The sequence below is a fragment of the Gopherus evgoodei genome, chromosome 12 (assembly GCF_007399415.2).
Source record: "Gopherus evgoodei ecotype Sinaloan lineage chromosome 12, rGopEvg1_v1.p, whole genome shotgun sequence".
Classification (NCBI taxonomy): domain Eukaryota; kingdom Metazoa; phylum Chordata; order Testudines; family Testudinidae; genus Gopherus; species Gopherus evgoodei.
Genome location: NC_044333.1, coordinates 18735286 through 18757399, shown reverse-complemented (window position 1 = coordinate 18757399; position 22114 = coordinate 18735286). Strand labels below are relative to the sequence as shown.

At 39.9% G+C, this 22114-nt stretch overlaps 1 protein-coding gene across 1 annotated transcript in view; it reads right to left on the bottom strand.

Annotated features, from left to right (window-relative positions):
* Positions 1–3110: 3110 nt before the first annotated feature.
* Positions 3111–22114, bottom strand: part of ABCC12 (ATP binding cassette subfamily C member 12) — an 87328-nt gene continuing 68324 nt past the window's right edge. The window contains exons 22-29 of the mRNA XM_030581977.1: positions 20232–20388; positions 18166–18255; positions 17858–18047; positions 12630–12789; positions 10970–11048; positions 10514–10627; positions 5944–6108; positions 3111–3751 (exon numbers count right to left, since the gene is read on the bottom strand). Coding sequence (XP_030437837.1) covers positions 3659–3751; positions 5944–6108; positions 10514–10627; positions 10970–11048; positions 12630–12789; positions 17858–18047; positions 18166–18255; positions 20232–20388 — 1048 coding nt within the window. The 3' untranslated portion in view covers positions 3111–3658. The remainder of the gene's footprint in view (positions 3752–5943; positions 6109–10513; positions 10628–10969; positions 11049–12629; positions 12790–17857; positions 18048–18165; positions 18256–20231; positions 20389–22114) is intronic.

The window sequence follows — 22114 nt, the reverse complement described above, 5'->3', positions numbered from 1 at the left end:
TTTTCCTTCAAGACAAACGAGGTAAGGGACGAGTATTAAAATACCATAGGCCTAGATAATTAAGGGCTATATGTACCGTAACCAAAATCTGATACTGAGAACACTGGTTAGTTACAACCAATGCAGATCACAAAGAGAAGGCATTAATTGTACACATGCTTCTATAACAACAAATAAAAAGGTAGCTGTGTGCGCTGTATGGCTCTTCAATTCTGGATTAATTTTAAAGAAGGAACTTGTAGGAACAATTTAGGATGATTTAAACTGGAGTTTAAGAAATATTAAGGGCTGAACTGTGACATCTTTTGGAGAGTCTGAAACCCAGTGGAATTCATCACTTCCTAGGGTAGAAAAGTAAGACGCCAATTCAGTGAGGTATGTAAGCTTATTATTGTTTGTATAGTGGTAGCATCTACCAGCCCTAGTCATGGACCGGGGTCCCATTGTGCCAGGTGCTGTACAAACACAGAACAAAAAATACAGGCCGTGCCCCAAAGACTTTCTGCCTAATTTTAAACATTCATGTAGTCCCATTGAAGTTGATGGAACTATTAACATACTTAAAGTTAGGCATGATCTTAAGTGACTTGCTGAATTAGGACATATATTGTGTTCCCCACCTTGATAGGACCAAGGATTGGCCTGGACCTTAGCATTTGGATGCTAATCTGAGTGATATTTTTATTTTTTAGAATTATCAACGTTTCAGGAAATGAAGGATAAAAACATTAGATTACCCCAATATTTTCATTTTATTGTGGACTATTATTTCATTATTTCAATTTTTATTACTTCAATATTTCATCTTATTGTGGATTATAATGCCCTTACTCATACTGAATGATTCCTCACTTCACAAATATGCATGTTTACTTCAGTGGGACCACTTGCGGTATAAGATACTATTTATCATAAGTTACAGCATCACAATCTGACCCCATATTTCTCCGTATTATTTTGTTGGTGTATCGTAGGCACCACTCATGGGTGCTCTGGGGCTGGAGCATCCATGGGGGAAAAATGGTGGGCAGCCCCCCATCATCAGCTCCCCTCCACCTCCTTAGAACCTTCTGCCTGCTGGTGGGCCCTGTGGATCAGTGCCTCCCCCTCCCTTCCTGCGCTGCCCGCCCCGCGCGCTGCAAACAGCTGTTTCACAGCATGCAGGAGGCTGGGGGAGAGGGAGGAGGAGCGAGGACGTGGAGCACTGGGGGAGAGGGTGGGAAGAGGCGGAGTGGGGGTGAGAAGAGGCGGGGTTGGGTGGGGGCTGGGCCTGGGTCTGAGCCGAGAATCAAGCACCCCCTGGCACTTTGGAAAGTCGGCGCCTGTGTGATGTATGTTATTCATAAGTCCCTTAGGGTACATCTCCATGAGAATAAAAGCCCCACAGGACAGCTGCGGCTGGCCCAGGTCAGCTGATTAAGGCTCACAGTGCTAAAAATTGCTGTGTAGATGCTTGGGCTGGAGCCTGAGCTCTGGGACCCTTCACCCTCATGGGGTCCCAGAGCTTGGGCTGCAGCCCAAGCCCGAACATCTACACATCAATTTTTGAGTCTGCAATCCTGAAATGGCTGACCTGAGCCACCCACAGGTTTTTATCCCTGTGTAGACATACCTTTAGAATGTAAGTGGCTTCATGGCATGGGATTCTGTTTTGTTTGGTGCATAGTGCATATTGTGAAATATCAGTCACTTTTGGCACTGCTTAAGTAGCAAGAAGAAGAAAAGCTACTCCTAGATGACACACAGCAGATCTACACAACACTAGCAGGGAGCTATATGCAATCTGATATCAACAATATCTTTCTTTAAAACTTTCTTAAAAAGCATAGACACTGATTTTTAACCATATCAATTAAACATACTTTGTAACATTTTGCATCAGCAATTAATATAAACATTTAGTTCTCATTGTAAAAGCTAAACAAAGGCCAATGTTTCAACAGAACCAATTAAGCTTTGAGAAAATTTTCAAAAAGTCACAGCTTATTATCACTGGCCATTCTCTAGGCCCTTTAGAAAATATTCATGACAACAGTAGAAAGAAAACACTTAACTATTGTGGTTCAGTTCTCATACTATACTGTATGAGAAAGCTCTAATTGAATTACTGAACAAAAAATGTATATGGAAGGAGAAGATTTCTAAGAAATTTTTACTTTTTTCACAAGCGATCAGAGACAAACATACAAGTCTACATACCAGTGTATCTGCATGCACAATTATCTGTTGCACACAGGAAAATCCTGCTTTTCCATTGAAAAAAAGGAAGTATCCTCACAAAAGGAGGTCTCCTGAAAATTTGGGCCATAAAAGGAAATATTAAAGAAACACATAACATTGCAGAAAGACAAATTTTGTGAAGCTGCATTGTCAGGCGTTTTGAGTAACATATTTGAATGATAAACAGCAAGATTAGTGGCAGAGCTAATAGACAGTCAAGAGAGGTGACTGCGGCCTTTACGTGTATGTCTGGTGCCTTTTCATTCATATTTTGCATTGACAAAAGGAGGTGTACAACACAAATTTTCACATGGCACTGGAGACCAACCCCGCCCTGCACTGACCCGATGGTTGCTTCTGTCCTGGTGGGCTGGGCATTATGACATGACACTGTGACCCTATGTAACATGTCACAAGCCACTCACTGCAATTTCTCCCAGCAACCCCTTCATCGTGAGGAGGGGTAGCTGGGCCAAACCTGAATGGTGCTGCGACCCTGTGCACTAGGTCATAGCACCTGGACCAAGGAACTGGGCCCTGCCCTGCAGGACAGAAGCCATTGCTGCTGGGTGAGTGCAGAGTGGGCTCGCTCTCCAACACCCCTGTTCCCTGGGGCCTTCCTTCTGCATCAGATCAGAAGTAGAGCTGTGGAGGGTGCAGAAGGCATGATAATATGTGAAATACACAGGCATGATAACATGTGAAATTAGCAAACCAACAGGTATAATTGAAGGTGGCACCACTAATTATCCATTGCCACTTCTGGCTGCAAAACTTGACTTTGCCACTGAGCAAGAGATAAAAGTATTGAAACATAAGCTTCAATGGATAAAATTTTATTTTTTTCCAGTCTGTAATGATTAATAGATCACATGGAGTATACAGGATAATCATCTTTACACCAAACTTGCCAACAAACTGTATTTCATACCTTGGATCAATACACCTGTTGCATATTAAAGTGAAAGATATTAATCTGCACTTACCCATAAACTTCCAGTCTTTTCACTTCTAATTTTATAATAAAGCTTTTAAAAATATTATTGTCTTGCATTTTCCAGTGTTTCATCATTTATATTTTTATGGGAGAGTACAATATTGGACTGGTTTTAAATGATAAAATGTGATACTGTAAAAATAGTACATTTCCGTAGTTTCCACTGGCTGGGTGCACTATGACGCACATGCTTCATTCCAGACTTCAAACCAGATGTGAGGTAAGCAATTAATTCATCTGGCATTTATTCTAGCTTAATCCTTAGTCTTTTTAGGTGATGTTACGTGATTGGTAGTGACATGACTTTCAGCTAAAGGTCACAATTTTAATTTCTAACCAGATCTTGTTGCTGGAAGTTAATATGGCAATCTAGTTATGTCTTTATTTCTATCTATATCACACATCCATCTTCAGTGATCGCATGGCCAAAACAAACATCTTCTATAATGCCACTTTGTTTGCTGCAGCCAAGAGTGATCCAAATGCAGAATCTGGTTTTTGTACAAGATCTTCGGGCTTGCCAAACTCAATTACCTGAAAGTCAGCAGGAAATAGATTGAACAAATGTCAAATAGGAGCCAAAAACGCAAATGTTTTTGAGTTTCACACTATATAAAACTTCTTTGGGTGAGGATACCATCATAGGTTATGGGCCTATGAAAAGAGTGGCTGGGGAAGGGTCTGTGGGTTATGTGCAGGAAATCAAACTAGATTATCATGATGATCCCTTCTGGCCTCAAAGTATATTACATATCAAGTAATAATGGCAGTATGAATTTGCTATAGACCACCAGCACTAGAGAAAAGTGAGAGGAAAACATCAGTGAACCAATTTATGATTCTCTGAACCTCAGTGCTTCATACTCATGGTAAATTTTTGATTACCCAAAGATAATAAATAGAGCCACAAATCATCAGCAGAGACATTTCTATATTACTTAAAAGACAACTTATTAGCTAGTGAGGGATGGGGGCATGGTCAGAGAGCTGCTAAGCTCCAGTTTTTGCTGGCTAATGTAATGGTCTTGTAAAGACCATTACCAGCTGGCATAACCCTGAGACTCTTCTAAGTGGCACTGGTTCCCTGATCAAGGGGTGCAAAGGTCACAAATTCCATCTTTCCTTCCCCATCAATTTTTACTTGCCAACAAGGATCAGAGCCAAAGGCATCATTTTACGGACAGTTAGATAAAAGTCTATTTTCAGAGTAGCAGCTGTGTTAGTCTGTATCAGAAAAAAGAGCAGGAGTACTTGTAGCACCTTAGAGACTAATAAATTTATTTGAGCATAAGCCTTCGTGGGCTATAGCCCACTTCATCAGATGCATGCAATGGAAAATACAGTAGGAAGATAATAATACACAGAGAACATGAAACAATGGGTGTTATCATACATACTCTAACGAGAGGGATCAGCAAAATGGACATCATTAAATTAGGCTTGAATATAGACTGGGAGTGGATGGGTCATTGCACAAAGTAAAACTATTTCCTCATGTTTATTCCCCGTCACCCCCCACTGTTCCTCACACCTTCTTGTCAACTGCTGAAAATGGACCATTTTGATTACCACTACAAAAAGCCTTTTTCTCTCCTGCTGGTAATAGCTCACCTTAACCGATCACTCTCATTAGAGTGTGTATGGTAACACCCATTGTTTCATGTTCTCTGTGTATTATTATCTTCCTACTGTATTTTTCACTGCATGCATTCGATGAAGTGGGCTGTAGCCCCCAAAAGCTTATGCTCAAATAAATTTATTAGTCTCTAAGGTGCCACAAGTACTCCTATAAAAGTCTACGTAACTCTGCTGTAACTATACCCAGAATATTGCATTCAGTTCTAGGCACCTAATCACCAAAATGCTATCAACAAATAGGGAATTCAGAGAAGAGCAACAAAAATGTTTAGGAGGCCGGAGGGACTGAAGAGTTGTTGACACAGGAAAGTTTTTCCAGTTCTACCAATATAGTTAAACTGATATAACTCTCCATGTGGACACTCTCATTCTAGAATAAGAATGGTGGTTTTTTCAGTTTAATTTAAACCCCTTCATAAGCAATATAAGCTAAAGCAAAAAAAGCTCTCTTATACCAGAATAAAAATATCAGTTTAAATTCATGTCAGTTTATACCAGTATAACTTTCCTCAGTAGAAAAGCCCTGATTTATACAAAAAAAAAAAAAAAGGATCAAAGGCTCTATCCTGCAAGGTGCTGAGTTACTCTGGCTCTGATCCAGCAAAGAATTTAAGTATGTGCCAATAGGATCACTTGCTCTTAAAGTTAAACTTAATTTATTTACGGGCTCGGGGGCAGAATGTTGAGCACATTACAGAACTGAGCCCCCAAAAAGTTGAATAAATATAGCATGGCTGAGCAATAATGAAAGGAAATAGGGGAAGGCCATGGCAAAAGTCTAAATATTTGAAGGGTGTAAACACCAACGATGAAGAGAATATTTTGGATGGTTTGGAGTCTGAAAGAGAACAATGGGAAGAAATTAAGAAGAAACTTAAGGAAAAGCTTCCATGAAAAGAGATCTATTAGGTAGTAGAAAAGTTTTCCCCGAAGGAAGTAGTAGTGAAAGCCCCATTGTTTCAGACATTTTAAAGTAAACCAGACATAGAACTAGTAAATGTACAATAGGGAATAAATGTACAGTAGCGGAGTGATGGATTAGATGATCTAACAGGTCTTTTCCCTTTCTAACTACGTTGATTCTGTACCTTTCCATTATCCATAACCAGAATATGATCACACTCCAGAACAGTGTTTATGCGATGCGCAATGGTTAAGACTGTGCAGTCCTTGAATGCTTCTCTGATTGTGCTCTGAATTAGTGCATCAGTTTCAGAATCAATTGAGGCTGTGGCTTCATCAAGAAGTATGATCTGTTGAGGGGGGAAAAAAACTTAAAAATACAATATGTATTTTTTTAAAAAATCTTTATGCCTTACAATGCTTTTATACATGAATAAATAGGAACATATATTAAAAATGGCATTTATCGAGTTAAAAATAATTATTATAAAATAAACATCTAACAATCAGATTAGACCAAAAAAATGAAAATCTGATTATTAAATTATCATCATTGGGGTTTATTTGAGAATTTGCAAGGTGGGGAGATTTTGATTTGATCCCTGATCCTGTAAATACTTATATGCATGCTTAACATGTGAGACTACTCATGTTACAGCTACTTACGTGAGGAAAGTTAAGCACATTTGTGTGTAGGATTGGGGTGCAAATCAAATACTCACTACACTTCAGATTCTCAGAAGAAACCCCAGTGATGTGACTTTGATTCTCATTTTTTCCTCTTCTATTTGTATTGTTAAAATAAGCATTTTAAAGATTTCTCCCATACTGACTTCAATGGGGCTACTCAAATCAGGGCCGGCTCTAGCAATTTCGCTGCCCCAAGCATGGCGGCGTGCCACGGGGGGCGCTCTGCTGCTCGCCGGTCCCGCAGCTCCGGTGGACCTCCCACAGGCTTCCCTGCGGGGGGTCCGGTGGTCCTGCAGCTCCGATGGACCTCCTGCAGGAGTGCCTACGGATGCTCCACTGGAGCCGCAGGACCAATGGACCCACCGCAGGGATGCCTGCGGGACATCCACTGGAGCCGCCTGCTGCCCTCCCGGCAACCGTCAGAGCGCCCCCTGCGGCATGCCGCCCCAAGCATGTGCTTAGCGTGCTGTGGTCTGGAGCCGGCCCTGACTCAAATGCATAAATTTAAGCATGTGGTGTTTATAGGATTAGGGCCTTGATTTGTAATATATTTCTGCTACTTGCTGGTGGAATGTGCAGTAAGGTACAGGGGGAATGTGCTGATGTTCTGGATTTTGTAATGATTTGGGTATTATTTTTAATGAATGGTAAAGCCAATTACAGCTTGGGCTAGGCATTCTTTTATGTCTTTTTAAATCTAAATGAATAAATACTCATTTTAATAATTGGATACCACAGTTATAAACTGAAATTTCCACAAGATCGGGAAATTTTAAGCATATTGGTCATCTAAGCAATAGCACCATCTTCCTCTTCAGTTGCGAATAACTGAGTGGATACATAGACAATAGAAAATGAAAAGCACCAAAAGTTAGTGATCTCATTCTTGTATTTCAGTATTATTTAGATAATTCATCCTCTAACACAAATAAGACTATACCCAGAAACAAAAGTAAGTATGGGGCTGTAACAGAATATACCCTGTGTTCATACCATACACGCTATTGTAATAACCGTTGTACAAAGTATGCCTTGTAAGGTATCATTTGAAAACTCATAATTTGTTGTTCAGTATCGTCTTGATAAAATGTGTGGCAAAACTCTATGTAAAATTGTAAAATTTTCCTGTATGGTGTTATTAACATAGGTTCCAAACGTCACAGCCCTGCCCAAACAGAAGGCGGCAAACAAGTCTGCCCTAAACAAAGGAATGTGTCCTTGACATAATTTGCATTTACGTAATAAACAGTCATCAAGCAAGAAGGGAAAGAGAGACGGCTCAAACAGGCGAGGGGAAAAAACAGTAGGGAACATCCTCCAGTATAGACTCTTTGTCTTCTAGTGCCCAGCTGGAAATATTTTTCAAGAGGGGGACTGAAACCATAAAAGGAAGGGCAAAAACCCCAAGGCACCCCTCTCTCTTTCCCTGTCCATCACATTCATTGCACCTGAAGTGACAAAGGAAGCATTTGTTGGACTCTGGGGAAAGGATCCTGACATACAGTTTAGTCAGTAAGACTGCTGAAAGCATGTGGTGAGAATCTTTGCTTGAATCTGATACAGTTTGTTAAGTTAGGTATTTGTAAATGTCTTATCTTTATTCTTCTTGTAAGCATTTCTGACTTTTATGCCTCATTTTTTGAACTCACTTAAAATCTCTCTCATTGTAGTTAATAAACTTGGTTTATCTAATCTAATGTATTCAAACTGAAGTGTCTAGATAATTCCATTTAGGGTGACAAGTTATGTGCATATTATTCTCTTAAAGGAATAATGGACTTAAAATATTTTGTACTAGGAGAGGTCTGGACAGTACAGGAAATACATTTCTGGGGGAAAACTGGGACTAGGGGAGCGTTGGAGGTCACCCTGAAGTACAGCCAAGGCTGGTAAGAGCTGGAGTTTAATCGAAGTGTGGCTGGAAAGCTGCAGTTACATACAGACATATAGGGGGTGGTTTGCATGCTGGAAGGCTGTTTGGGAGTGGCCCAGATGGGAGCTACTTCAGCAAGGCATTGTAAGTCCCCCCTCCCCTAGGTGGCAGGGCAGGGGTGAAAAAGTCCCTCACTGGTCTGGACTGTACCCTGGTACGTCACTGGGGCCAGTTGTGTTTGTTTTTCAGGAAAGGTTTAGGTCCTTAATCCTTCTCTCATTGAAGCCATTGGCAAAACTTTCTGGGTGACTCCAAATGGAGGAAGATTGAGTCCTAGAAGAGCAAATTATGACCTCTATTTTATGAAGTGTTGAGGAAAATTTAAACTTGAGTTACAGGAGAGAAAAGATAGGACATTTGCAAAGAAGACTCTAGGAGGCAGAAAAGAAGCAGTCTTGTAAGTGGAACCCAACGGCAGTTTTATATGTATCATCTAATATGTGCCTGTCTTTGGGGGGGGGTGGGGGTTTCTGACTTAACTTTAACAGCTAATGTATATGGATATAATTTCTTAAATGGCTATGTATGCAAACAACATGATCCTGGTGTGGGTGGGTCCTGTGATCCTTCCTTACATAGAATGGTACCTTACTCCATGAAGAGGCTCATTTTATTTCAGTGAGACTAGATTAAGATAGAATCTTGCTCCTATCTAGTTTCTTGAATTGCACAGTGTGCGCCTTCAGAATTGCAAATGTGGGTTTAAAGAGGAGGTTGAAGCCCTTTGGACATGGGGTCCACTACATTAAAATACAGAATCCATGTTTGCGACCATCCTGATACAGTTGCAGACGTGAAAGGGTTTGCCAGAGCTGGAAATTCATAATTTAAAAAATATTTTGAAACTTTTCTTGGGGGAAGTGGGGAGAGAAACAGTGGATCCTTGGAACTTTTTTTCTGATGGTTTAGACGATTGTGAAGGAATAAGAAACCTGTTATAAACTAACACCACACATCTTGTAGTATTAAAAATGGGTCCAGATATTTGTATAGATCAGTGCCAAGTGACAATATGTGCATGGCTTTATTAAAATGAACGGTACTCAAGATCTTGAGGCTTATACATTAATAAGGATTTACTGATCCAACCCTCATTGATATTCATGGTCTTTCCGCTGAGTAGAAACTGGATTGGGCCCTTGCTGAAAATTGGCAGTAAGTCAGTCCCCATTGTCATGTTTATGCTCAAATACGCAAGTTAAAGCCAAATAAGCTTTTATGCTTTTACAGACAGATGTAGGAACTTATTTGTTACTGCTTTATTCCCTTATAGATTATACAGTGTCACCACTTGAAGAGTAGCCTGATGGACCAGGCTACAAGGTTATTTAGTTTCCTGACAACACTGGGAAATCCCTTAATGGATTAGTTCTCATGGTCTCTCTTACAGGTTTTAAACCTTCATTCTGAATAAGTTTGAATATGTATATTTGAGCATAAAAAATATTTGTAGGGATGTGCTCCTCTGGGGAGAGAGAATCCCTGCAGACAGAGCCCTCTTTTGAAATTTAAATTTCATTTTCACTTGAAAAAGCATAGCTGAGCAATAGGCAAATCTCAAATATGCTTTGCCAAGCAAAAGACAAAAGGTTAGACCCTCAGCTGGTGTAAATCAGCATAGCTTCCCTGAGGTCAGTGGATTTATACCCGCTGATGACCAGGCTCCATGATTTTATAAATTAAAAAATGACCATAGGCTTCCTGTCCTCATAGTGCTATTAAGTAGTAGGACAACAAAACTTTGTGGCTTCAAATTGCCAAAAGCAGCAATTAAAGTGAGCAGGAGACATTGTTAGTGTGAGATGTATATATTGTTGGAAAATAAAGAATATGGGTGTTCAACCATTAACTGCAGTAGATGTTTAGTGTTTAATATGAGAAGATATAGGTTGATTTATGAGGAATCTAAAAAGTGGAAAAGATTTGGATCAAATACAGCAAATAAGAAATGCTGAAAAATATATTTCAATTAAGTTGACTTTACTCATAAGCTAGTCATAAAACTGAGAACAAACATGTTGGTTTCTTTGTAGGTTTCACCTTTTCCCCTCTGTTAGAGGGGAAAAAATTATTGCTACTCTCATGTATTCGGGACCACTGCTAGAAGTATCAGAATCTCTCCCATTACTTACTTTTGAATCTCGAAGGAGTGCTCTTGCCATACAAAGCAGCTGTCTTTCCCCTACTGAGAAGTTTTCTCCATTTTCAACAACTTCTGCCTGTAATTTTCCTGGGAATTTCAATATCTAGAATACAAAGAAAAAGATGCAATGACAATACATATTATGCAATAATATATATTGATTGTGCATGATCATACATTTATCAGGATGTTATATTTTCATGATCGTTAAAAAGAGTGTTGTATATTTCAAATAAACACTTGCCATTATAACATCAAAAAGGGAAGCAATGTGGTAAGTAGACATTATTCACAACTAATGAGATTATATATTAATGCCTCACTATTATTAATGCCATACCAGTCTATCATGATAAATTAGATGCCGTAACAAACAGTAAATAATGACTTTCCTTTTATTATCTTTATCAGAAAATGAATTATGACCAAACCCCCAAAAATGTACCGTCTCTTTTATAAATGTTCTTTCCAGAGCTTTCCAGATCTGCTCATCTGTATAGTTACCAAAAGGATCTAGGTTGTACCTGACAGGCAAAAATTAAAATGATATTTTTTTAAAAATAAAACACAATATAGTACAACAATATTTTGTAAATTACTATCACAAGTCACTTTGAACATGAAATATTTTGGCTGAATGGCCAAAGAACTTATTTCTGTACATTAATTTTTATAATGCATGTTTTCAATAATTTTTCATACATTGTTTTCCTGTATTCTGAGGTCTTAGCTGGTTTGAGAGAAAAATCGGTTTGTCCTGTTGATACTTATGGATTCATGATTATTCCATATGTTGATATTATTATAAAAATATAGTAGCTATATTCAGGGTTTCAGTGTTAGTGCTAATGTGATCTAATGCCTTCTCTTCTCACCCAAGTGGGGTTTTTTATTAAGGAATTTAAGGAATGTTGGTGAACAAGGCTGGGCAGCATATTCCAACACTAAAGAGGAGCATGAAAGATTGCATGGAGGCCATTGTAAAAGAAGATGAAGGTCTTATGAAGGCCGACTGGAGACGAGGGTGCAAGGGTAGTGTAGGCCTGGTTGAAGATGTAGGCAGGCACTGTCTGACATAGGGCTATGAAGGCAAATGCAAGAAGGTGAGCATGAAGAACAGCACAATGGGAAGCCAGGAAAGTAATGCAAATAAAAGGATGATGTGGTTGAAGTGACAGCCAGAGAGATGACTTTTGGCAGTACCATTTTGGATACATTGGATAGGGACAATGGAGAGTGGTGGCATCATGTTTAATGAGGAATGGAGGTAGTGGAGAGGATCTAGAATGAAGGACAATGAGCTCAGCTTTGCCCTCATTAAGTTTGAGATCATGGTGAGCCATTCAAGCTGATATATCTGAGACATAATGAATTCTGCTCCTATGAAGATGAGTGATTTTTAGAGGTTAGTTTCCTCCCATTCACAAACCAGTTTTCATTATTGGTAAACTGGGAATTTCAGATGTTCTGTGTATATTTTATGAAACTCTTTTTTCAAAAATTTGATTCCAGGATAATTACTGGACTTGGACACAGATCATCTAGGTTCAATTCCCAGGGCTGTCACAGACTTCCTGTGTAACCTTGGCAAGTCACTTAGGATATGTTTACACAGCAGCTGAGAGGTGCAGTTCCCTCCATGGGTAGACATACATGCACTAGTTCTGCTTGAGATGGCACCTAAGAATGCCAGTGTGGCCCCAGCAGCTTGGGCTAGCTGCCAGAGTACAGTTTCCCCCAATCTCCTGGGTAAGGACATGGATCACCATCCATGCTGCCGCGGCTATACCATTGTTTTTAGATGCTAGCTAGAGCAGAGCTACTGCCTCTATATCTACTTGTGCTGGGAATCGCGCTCCCAACTACTGTGTAGACATACCTTAGCCTCCCTGTGTCCCAGTTCCTCATCTGTAAAAGGGGATAATAATACTTAGTTTATTCCACCTTTGTCTGTTTATACTGTACGCTTTTCTTACTATGTGCATGTATAGCATAAGGGGGTTTGGATCTCAAGGCTTCAATCTCAAACCAAAATGTCTCAATTTATGATTTAATGAGATTTCATTTCTCAACAAATGTTAATTTATAATTATAAGAACAACTACCTTACTGTACCTACAAACAGAACAGGATCTTGAGGAATAATAGAAAGCTTTGTTCTTAGATCTTCCAAACTAATAGTACAGATATCCACATCATCAATCAGAATAGTACCAGCAGTTGGTTCTACTAGTCGAAAGAGTGCAACTCCTAATGATGATTTTCCTGTAGGGGATTAAAAAAATATTATTCAGATAAACTTTGACTTTTATAAACAATGACGTGAAGTGCATTTTAGTCTACCTGGAAAGTTCCAGGTTTGAGATATGTGTGATCCGAACTCTGTTTTACTCACAGATCAGTTATAGCACAGTTAGCAGCAGTGCATGTTGCTAAAATGTAGTTGTCTGTACCACTTCAGTGTGTCTCAACACTTATATAAATTGATCACTTTGAAGGTGAGAGGTAAATTCATTCTCCATGCTTATTCATTCTTGGGCTCTCTGCTAAATATGTTAACAAGTTTGCCAATAATGTTAATTATAAATGAAGGATACTTACTTGTAACCAGAGTTCTTCCAGAACACTCTGTAAATACCCATTAATGGGTAATGTGCCCCCTGGTGGTGCCTAATGATAGAACCTTTTTCAAGTAGTGCCCACAGAGTACACATGTGCCTGCCATCTCAGCATCCTCAAATGTTTCAAGGGTAATCTATATGAGGTGGTGGTGTGCCCCCGTCCACCTCTTTCTTTCCACCACTAACCCAGAGAACCAAGGTAAGACTCTGAGAAAGAGGGGAAGGTTATTTACTTGCACCCGAGTTGTGGTGTGAATATGCAGAATCGTCTCGAAGAACTCCAGTTACAAGTAGCCAACCTTCACTTCTTCTTTGAGTGACTCTGCATATTCATACTTATGAGTAGTTTGGTACACAGTACTGAAATTTCAGCAAGAGGGAACAGAGTCCTAATCAAATAATGATTGAAGTATGTCTCTGCTAACTCTGGCATCTGCTCTTGAAGCAAAATCCAAAGCATATTTTTTGATAAAAGTACAATAGACTCACCTCGAAGTAGCAGCTTAATAGATTTCTCCAGTAGGAACATGTTTAAAGCATGCAAGAGATGTTACCATTGCTCTAGTAGAATGATACTTCACAATAGCAGGCACAGGAACTGCCACTAACTTATAACATTCAATTATACATTGTTTAACTGATCTAGAAATAGTCTGAATAGATAGACTATTACCCATATGATTCTTAGCTTAAGAGATAAATAACCAAGATGACTTTCTAAAACTCTTTGTTCTATTTAAATAATATGCCAGAATCCTTCTAGCATCTAAAGTACGTAACTCCAATTCCCCTTCATTAGCATGTGGTTTAAGGGAGAAAAATTAGGGGAAACAAATTAATAGTTTGATGGGTAATTCAGATGCTATTTTTGTAGAGACTTGGAGTCAGTTCTAAGAACCATCTTGTCTGTATGTGTCATAAACAGATGGTTAAGGGTTAATGCCTCTTTTACCTGTAAAGGGTTAAAAAGTTCACCTAGCCTAGCTAACACCTGACCAGAGGAACCAATGAGGGAACAAGATGTTTCAAAAGGAATGAGGGAAGTTTTCCCTTTGTTTAGAGTTTCAGTTTCAGCCGGAGTGAAAAAGATCAAGGAACCAGCCTCTTATCAGAGTAGTAAGTTTTAGAAAGGAATAAATAGGTTTATGTTTATTTCTTTGTAACCTGTCTTATGCAATTAGAGGTAGAATCCAATTGGGTATTTTTTTTTGTGTAACTAAATTTGTACCCAGGGGAACATCCTCTGTGTTTTGAATATGTTGTCTGTGAGAGTAGCTGGTATGCTAATCTCTCCCAGAGGGTTTTCTTTTACCTTTCTTTTCTTTAATTAAAAGCCTTTTTCTTAATAACTGATTGATTTTTTTCTTGTTTTTAGATCCAAGGGGATTGGATCTGGACTCACCAGGGACTGGTGGAAGAAAGGAGGGGGGATGGTTGATTTCTCCTTGTTTTAAGATCCAAGGGATTGGATCTGGACTCACCAGGGAATTGGTGAAGGAGTCTCTCAAGGCTACCCAGGGAGGGGAAGGTTTTGGGGGGGAAAGGGAGTGATCCAGACACTGAAAATTTTGGATGGTGGCAGTGATTCTAGATCTAAGCTAGTAATTAAGCTTAGAAGTGTCCATGCAGGTCCCCACATCTGTACCCTAAAGTTCAGAGTGGGGAAGGAACCTTGACAGTATGAAAAATAGTAGATGATGGAATTGCCATCAGAGCGGACATTTTGATGCCTGAGATCCGTAAAAAGGGAGATTGTGGAGTTGATATGAAGTAGCAGGCCTTCACATGAAGAAGACTTCAGCAGCCAATTGTCCAAATATAGGTAAACAAACATACCCTGCTTTCTTAAATGCACTGCTACTACAGAGAGCCACTTTGTAAAGACTCATAGTGTTGTAGAAAGGCCAAACAGCAGGATGTTGTACTGGAAATGTTGCTGGGCCATAACAAAACAAAGGCTCAGATGGATTGAAACATTAAAAACCAGAACTTCCAAATGTGCTTGTTCAGTTTTCTGAGATCTAAAATTGAAGAGAATCTCTCATCTTTTCCTGTACCAGAAACTATCTTGAATAAAACCCAGATACCAAAGATGTTTGGATATCTCTTCGATAACACCTAGCAGAAGCAGTTTTTGAACTTGTGATAGAATAGCCTCATGAGACAGTTCTCTGTAAAGGGAAGGTTAGGGAGAATTGAAAGAGGATAGTGTTTTTATTTATATGGCATACCCCTCCTTGATTTCTAGAACCCACTTATCTGATGTAATAAGCCTTCAGTTCTTTCTGAAAATGACTAGCCTGTATCCAAATAAAGGAAGGGAGGAATTGTCACTTATTGGTTCCTGACTCCCAATCCTCACATCAAATATCAGGCCTGGTGTTCAAGGAAGGTAAAGAGGAGGGAGCAGGTTGTTTTGTCTTAGGTGTGTATCTAAAAGCTTTCTTCTTGCACTCACTCTGAGATGAAAACAAAGCTTACTGATGCTGACATCTGTGATTTGTGAAAAATAAGCAAATGACTAAAGTAAAATTGTCTCTGATAATGGAAACAAGAAGTGTGGTCTCTTTCTGAACCAGGGATAGATACCCAGTGAACAAGCAGTGAATTTGCTATCTGTTAATTTTTCCAAAAATTCATCTATCTTATTGTGTCCCTCTCAAAAAGAAAATCTTCCATTTTAAATTGGTATCCACAGCCAGTGAAGAGGAACAAAGCCAAAAAGGTCTCCTTAAGGTAACCACAGATGCCAGTGCTCTAGTGGAAGAGTGAGAAGCATCAGCTGAAGCCCTGAGAGCATGCTTCACATTTTGTCCCTTCACCAAAATAACATTTGCCAGCCTTCTCTTATTGTCTGGCAAAGCCTGAACAAACACAGATGCCGTGACCACCTGGTAATTAGCCATCCTAATACCAAGAGATGAGGAAGAAGAAAACTTCCTTCCCCTCTCTGTCAAGAGTCTAATGAGCCTAACTGGACCTAAACTTATTATTAGCAGCAGCTACCACAGTGAACTAGGCAGAGGGTGAGTGTGACAGTAAGAAAACCCCAAGTCTTGAGGTATCTCATACAATTATCTGCTTTTTCAGAAATACACTGACTGGAAGCAGGGATTGCCCAAACAGTCCTAGAAGGCTGTAGGAGACCATCCAGTATCAGCAACCACATCCTATTCCAGAAGGCAACCCCAAGAATGCTCAATCCTGGGTAGAAGGTTTCCTCCACAGCCACAGAAGGTAAATTCAGCGTGGATGCCATGTGGTCCACCAGGTCATGAAACTGCAAAGCATCCTCAGAAGGAGACAAAGCAGAAGCAACACTTACTTGCTCATCAGGTGACAAGTCACATCAAAGCCTGTATCTATCTGCTCTTGTTCAAAAAGAGGAGCTCTCTCTCTCTTCCTCTTTAGAAAACGTGTCAGGCACAACTATCTGCGCTGAAGATAGATCTGGTGGAAACAGATCCAACCGTTGCTCAGCTACTGGATCCATATCTGCTGAAACATCACCTCTCCATCCATAAAGAGGATGACTCAAAAAGTCCTGTGGTGGAACCCAACCAGGAGTGCCAGTCTCTCCAGTAGCTGGGATTTGGGAAGATGCCCATAGGAGACAGAACAGTATTGGAGTGGGGAAACCCAGGCTGAGAAGGCATAAACTTGGATGAATCAGGTCTCTTAATTCTTCATCTGCCTCCTCCACCTGATGATCTAACCTCAGATCTGCTGTGGACCTCACAGAAGACACCAACAGAACTGGCGGGTGAAGAGCAATAGAAGGTGAGAAAGTTCTGCCTTGGGACCCTGTTGGAGTCCTAGGAGGAAAAGGCACAAATGGATTCAGAGAAAGACTAACAATCTCCTCTGCTCGTCTCCTTTTTCAAATGAAGAGGAAGCAGAGCACTGACAAGCCATCTACCTCTCACTTAGATCTGTGGAATGCTCAGATGCAGGATTGTTCACTTCAGCCACCACAGTAAGAGACCTTTTTGGATTAAAGGATGACCCCAGAACAGCAGTGAGGAAATAGCTGGCCTCACAGACCTACAAAGTACCAGATCCAGCAAAATACTCAGCTCCACACCTCTGGTCTTTGAAGTTGAAAGTGGAACCAACTTGGGCTTCAGAGATGGAACTGCAGAGGCCATGTCAGAATCAGATGGATCCATCAGAGCCCTGAAATTGGCAAGAAAGCCAGCTCCCAACTCCCCAGCTGATGTTCTGCCAGGTCTCTGCTCCAAGCTGGCTGCTACCCAGACTCCCGGCTTGGGGTTCTCCCCGGAGTCCTGACTCCCGACAGGGAGCACAGCAGCCGACTGGACTCCAGGCAGGATCTTCCTACTGGAGGCAAGAAGCCCCGGAGGGCAGCTGGGCTCCCAGTGGGGAGCGGTGGGGAACTGAGTTCCCTGGCGCTCAGCCTCCTACAGTGCCTGTTTTTAATTGGTGGAAGTGCTCCTGGTAAGGATGTGCACCACCGACAAAAGGAGGGTAGTGTGGACATCAGCCATCACAGGAAGTCGACTTAACATAGATTGACTTAAGGTTGCGGTGTAGACGTTCCCTTAATGGCAGAGCTGAGTCCTTTTAATGTAATGTCACAATTTACAGATAAACTGACTATAGAAAACAGTGAACTATCAAAAATATGTAATAAATTAGTATGAGGGGCCAGTTAGAAATTTGGGGGGGAAAGACAAAATGGTATATCACACCAGAGCCTGTTCTTCCAACAATACCAATTGTTTCTCCACCATGAATGCTCATATTTAAACCATTGAGAACAACAGGAGTGTTGTTTCTATATTTCATCTGGTAATCTTTAAATGTGATGTCCCCTCGATGCGGCCAGCCTTTGGGAGGGTTCACTATATCTGCACACTGAGAGGCCTCAGGAACACATGTCTACAAGAAAGGGAAAAAAAGGAAAACATTTAATTGAGTCACAAAGTCAACAGTTAAAGATTTCCACAATATTTATACACACGGTAGTCTTAGTGGCCCATTTAGATGTATTTCTTACCGAGATGTATTCTTGTATCTGTTCAACAGAAGTGAATTTAGCTTCTGTTTCAGTCCCTGTTCTTACACATACTTGGAGAAGTCCACTCAACTATTAAAAAAATAAATAAAAACCTTAATGGAACTATTCATATGCATAAAATTAAGCATGTGTCATAAAACTTTGCAAGAAAAGGGCCTAAAACATAACAAACTCGTTAATATTTATATCTGAACTCTTCTGACCATTGTCCAGAGCTTCACAAGAAATCTCTTTCTGTCTAACAAGTGATACATATGATAGTGGTCATTTAGGGTATGACTTTCAAAAGCACAAAGGAAAGTTAGCCACCCAACTTCCATTGATTTGCAGTTTGATTTGAATGCCTGATTGCCCTTCGTGTCTTTGAAAATCAGTCCCTTACAGTCTGACCTTCAAAAGATAGGTGCACAAATGTGTATCTAATATGTTTGTTTATTCAGCCAATACTCTGTGCGGGGTCTTGCGGTGGTGTAGACCTTCCATGCCCATGCCAGTACAAGGCTATTAGGTATAATCTACCCACAGCTGTGCCAATTCTCCATTCCCTTTGAGAAGTGTAAAATCTTCACACACAACTGTATGCCTGGAGTTTCTCTCTCTCTAATTAGCCTTGTATGTAACAGGCATTTGAAAAAGTGTATATGAACCACATAACAGCATACAGCCTTTGGAATATAGCCCAGTGCATTGTGGGAAGTCACCTTCTATTCACTTCTATCTACAGTAGCTCTAGTGATGAATGAAGAGTGCATAATTAATGTAAAAGTGTTTTGGAGAATGAAACTGCACACAAGCTAATCACCAGCACAGCTCAATAATAAATCTCGAGGTGATTTCAAAGCTATTACAACTGCCTATGGAGCTTGCCGAGCTGCAGCAACTGGAAAAATATCTTTCACAATTTGACATGAGGGTCCTGCATTTTTCTGTCCTTTCTGCTTACTGTTAGTAGATATTCAGTAGTCAATTAAATGTGTTATAAATATATTTGTATTTTCCATGACATCTTAACTGCCTCACATTTAGGAATAAATAATTTTTTTTTTAAATCTACATTTTCTCATATTTATTTTTAACATTTAAAATATATGTTGGCAACATATCATTAATCCAGCACTAAAAGTCATTGGGCATATATATTCAATCACTGCACACTAACTTTTAATAGATGTATGAGCTTTAAATGTTGCGAACAAAAGTAGTGGGCTAAGGTGACGACAGTTTAAGGTAAAAATGCAGGAACTACTTGTTGCTTCTGAGAGGTTCATTATGACTGGATATATTTCTATTACTTTATTGAAAGTAGAAAGGTTATGAAAGTAACAACAGTACCCTAAGTGTGTAAGAATGGGGATGGTTTACTGTAATTTTTAAAGAAAAAAATAGAATTTATTTTCATTTGCCATTTAAAAAAATAAACAACTCCCATTTCTTTTTGCGCTTTGCAATAAGTTAGGTATAATTTTCTATGGTAAATTCTATATAAAACCTAGGGATATTTAACAATCACATACTAAACACAAATGGTTTGGAATTATTTACTTATATATTGTGCCCTAGTACATGAAGGCCCTAGTCCGGATCAGATACACACTCTGGAAGGTGCTGTACTAACACATAGAAAGACACAGTTCCTGCCTTGCAATGTTAGCAGTCTAACTTAAAATAAGATATTACAAATGAGTTATTAAATAATAGAAGGTAGAGATGCAGTGAAATGAGGATGAGGTAACACATTTACATAAATTTGCTATGTGTACAACTTGAATCTCAGCTCTTTCTAAAATGTGAACTATTTTTTGTCTCCCTGTGTTCTCAATTCTTTTTCACGCTGGGTAGTATCTTGATCCATTGATTTCAGCACCTAATGCATTATTTGCAGAGTAAAGTATTGCCCAGCCTGAGTAAGAGTGGTAGAATCTGGCTTCAAGTGAATATAATACTTACATTGTATTTTAGGATAAAGAGAGGGTAGAATAGGAAATGTATATGTAGTAACATAATTAACAGAGGTTAACCCAAAACACCAAACATTCATTTTTTACCTGGATAATATAGGACAAAGCCAAGCCTTTTGCTGCAGTACTAATAAAAGAAGGGCTCAAAGCAACAAATAATGCCACAATGAAGGTTACCAAGGTCATGAGCATATCGGTTCTAACCGCAAACCAGCGTAGTGCATAATTAAACAGCAGAAAATGGCCGCAGTTTTCATCATTTAGCATTTTAAACCTGAAATGAAAATAGATAAACATTTCTGATAATCTAAAAGAGGTTTTAACACACAGACACCAAGTTCCATTCCTCCTAGTGAATCGGAGATGTAGGTATTTTTATGATAGCCTTCATGCATGTTTTATTCTACTTTCTTAAAATATTATGCAAACACAGTTGAGTAAAACAGGAGATACCACAGCTTAGTATGAATTTTTCAGGATTTGATTTATATTGCAACCTTTTTCTAAAGGATTAGAGGGGTAGCTGTGTTAATCTGGATCTGTAAAAGCAGCAAAAAGTCCTGTGGCACCTTATAGACTAACAGACGTATTGGAGCATAAACTTTCATGGGTGAATACCCACTTCCGCATCTGACGAAGTGGATATTCACCCACGAAAGCTCATGCTCCAATACGTCTGTTAGTCTATAACGTGCCACAGACTCTTTGCTGCTTTTTCTAAAGGGAGGCTTCCGTAAATCCCATCCTCAGGAACAGAAATGATCTACTGTATCTGGACAAGACCCACAAATACTGTTAGGGCAAGACTATGTACAGATTTAGGAGCTCTTGGAGTCTAAAGGGGCCTTAAAGTGTGTATAAGTGTCATTTATGCAGTGTAAAGATCCATCAGCATAAATGAGAATCAGACCTTTAATGCAGACAAGAAGTGTCATGGTTAACCTCAAAGTCCACATGACATGATATAAAACACAACTGTCCTTGTCTATGATCAGTGATACATTGTGTTAAACATTGCATTAGTTAACCTGTGTTCTAACAGCTTGTGCATTTAGACACATAAGGAAAGTGGGAGCTTCCCTTTGTAATTTCAGGGGCTATGGGTAGGGGCCTACCAAATTCTCGGCCATGAAAAATGCATCACGGACCATGAAATCTGGTTTCCCCCCGGGAAATCTGATCTTTTGTGTGTTTTTACCCTATACTATACAGATTTCAAGGGGGAGACTAACATTTCTCAAATTGGGGGTTCTGACCCAAAGGGGAGTTTCAGGGGGGTCACAGGGTTATTTTGGGGGGTTGTGATATTGCCACCCTTACTTCAGCACTGCCTTCAGAGCTGGGCAGCTAGTGAGTGACAGGTGTTGGCTGGGTGCCCAGCTCTGAAGGCAGTGCCCTGCCAGCAGCAGCGCAGATGTAAGAGTGGCAATACCATACCATGCCACCCTTACTTCTGCACTGCTGCCTTCAGAGCTTGGAGAGTGGCAGATGCTGACTAAGGGCCTAGCTCTGCAGGATACCATGCCATCCTTACTTCTGTGCTGCTGCTGGCGGCCTTCAGAGCTGGGCTCCCAGCCAGCAACTGCCATTCTCCAGCTGCTCAGCTCTAAAGGCAGCACCATTGCCAGCAACAGCACAGAAGTAAGGATAGCAGTACTGCAAACCTCCTGACAATAACCTTGCAACCTCCCCACAACTCCTTTTTGGGTCAGGGCTCCTACAATTACAACAACTGTGAAATTTCAAATATAAATAGCTGAAGTCATGAAATTTACGATTTAAAAAATCCTGTGACCGTGAAATTGACCAAAATGGACCGTGAATTTGGTAGGCTCCCAGCTATGGGATCTGAACCTTTAAGCAAACTAAGCAGGGTTCATAGTCAGTTCTGGAAAAAAGATCTGACATGGTACAATTCATGAGACATCACAAATCAAACCCTAAAGATCTGTATGTGTGGGTCTAGATCA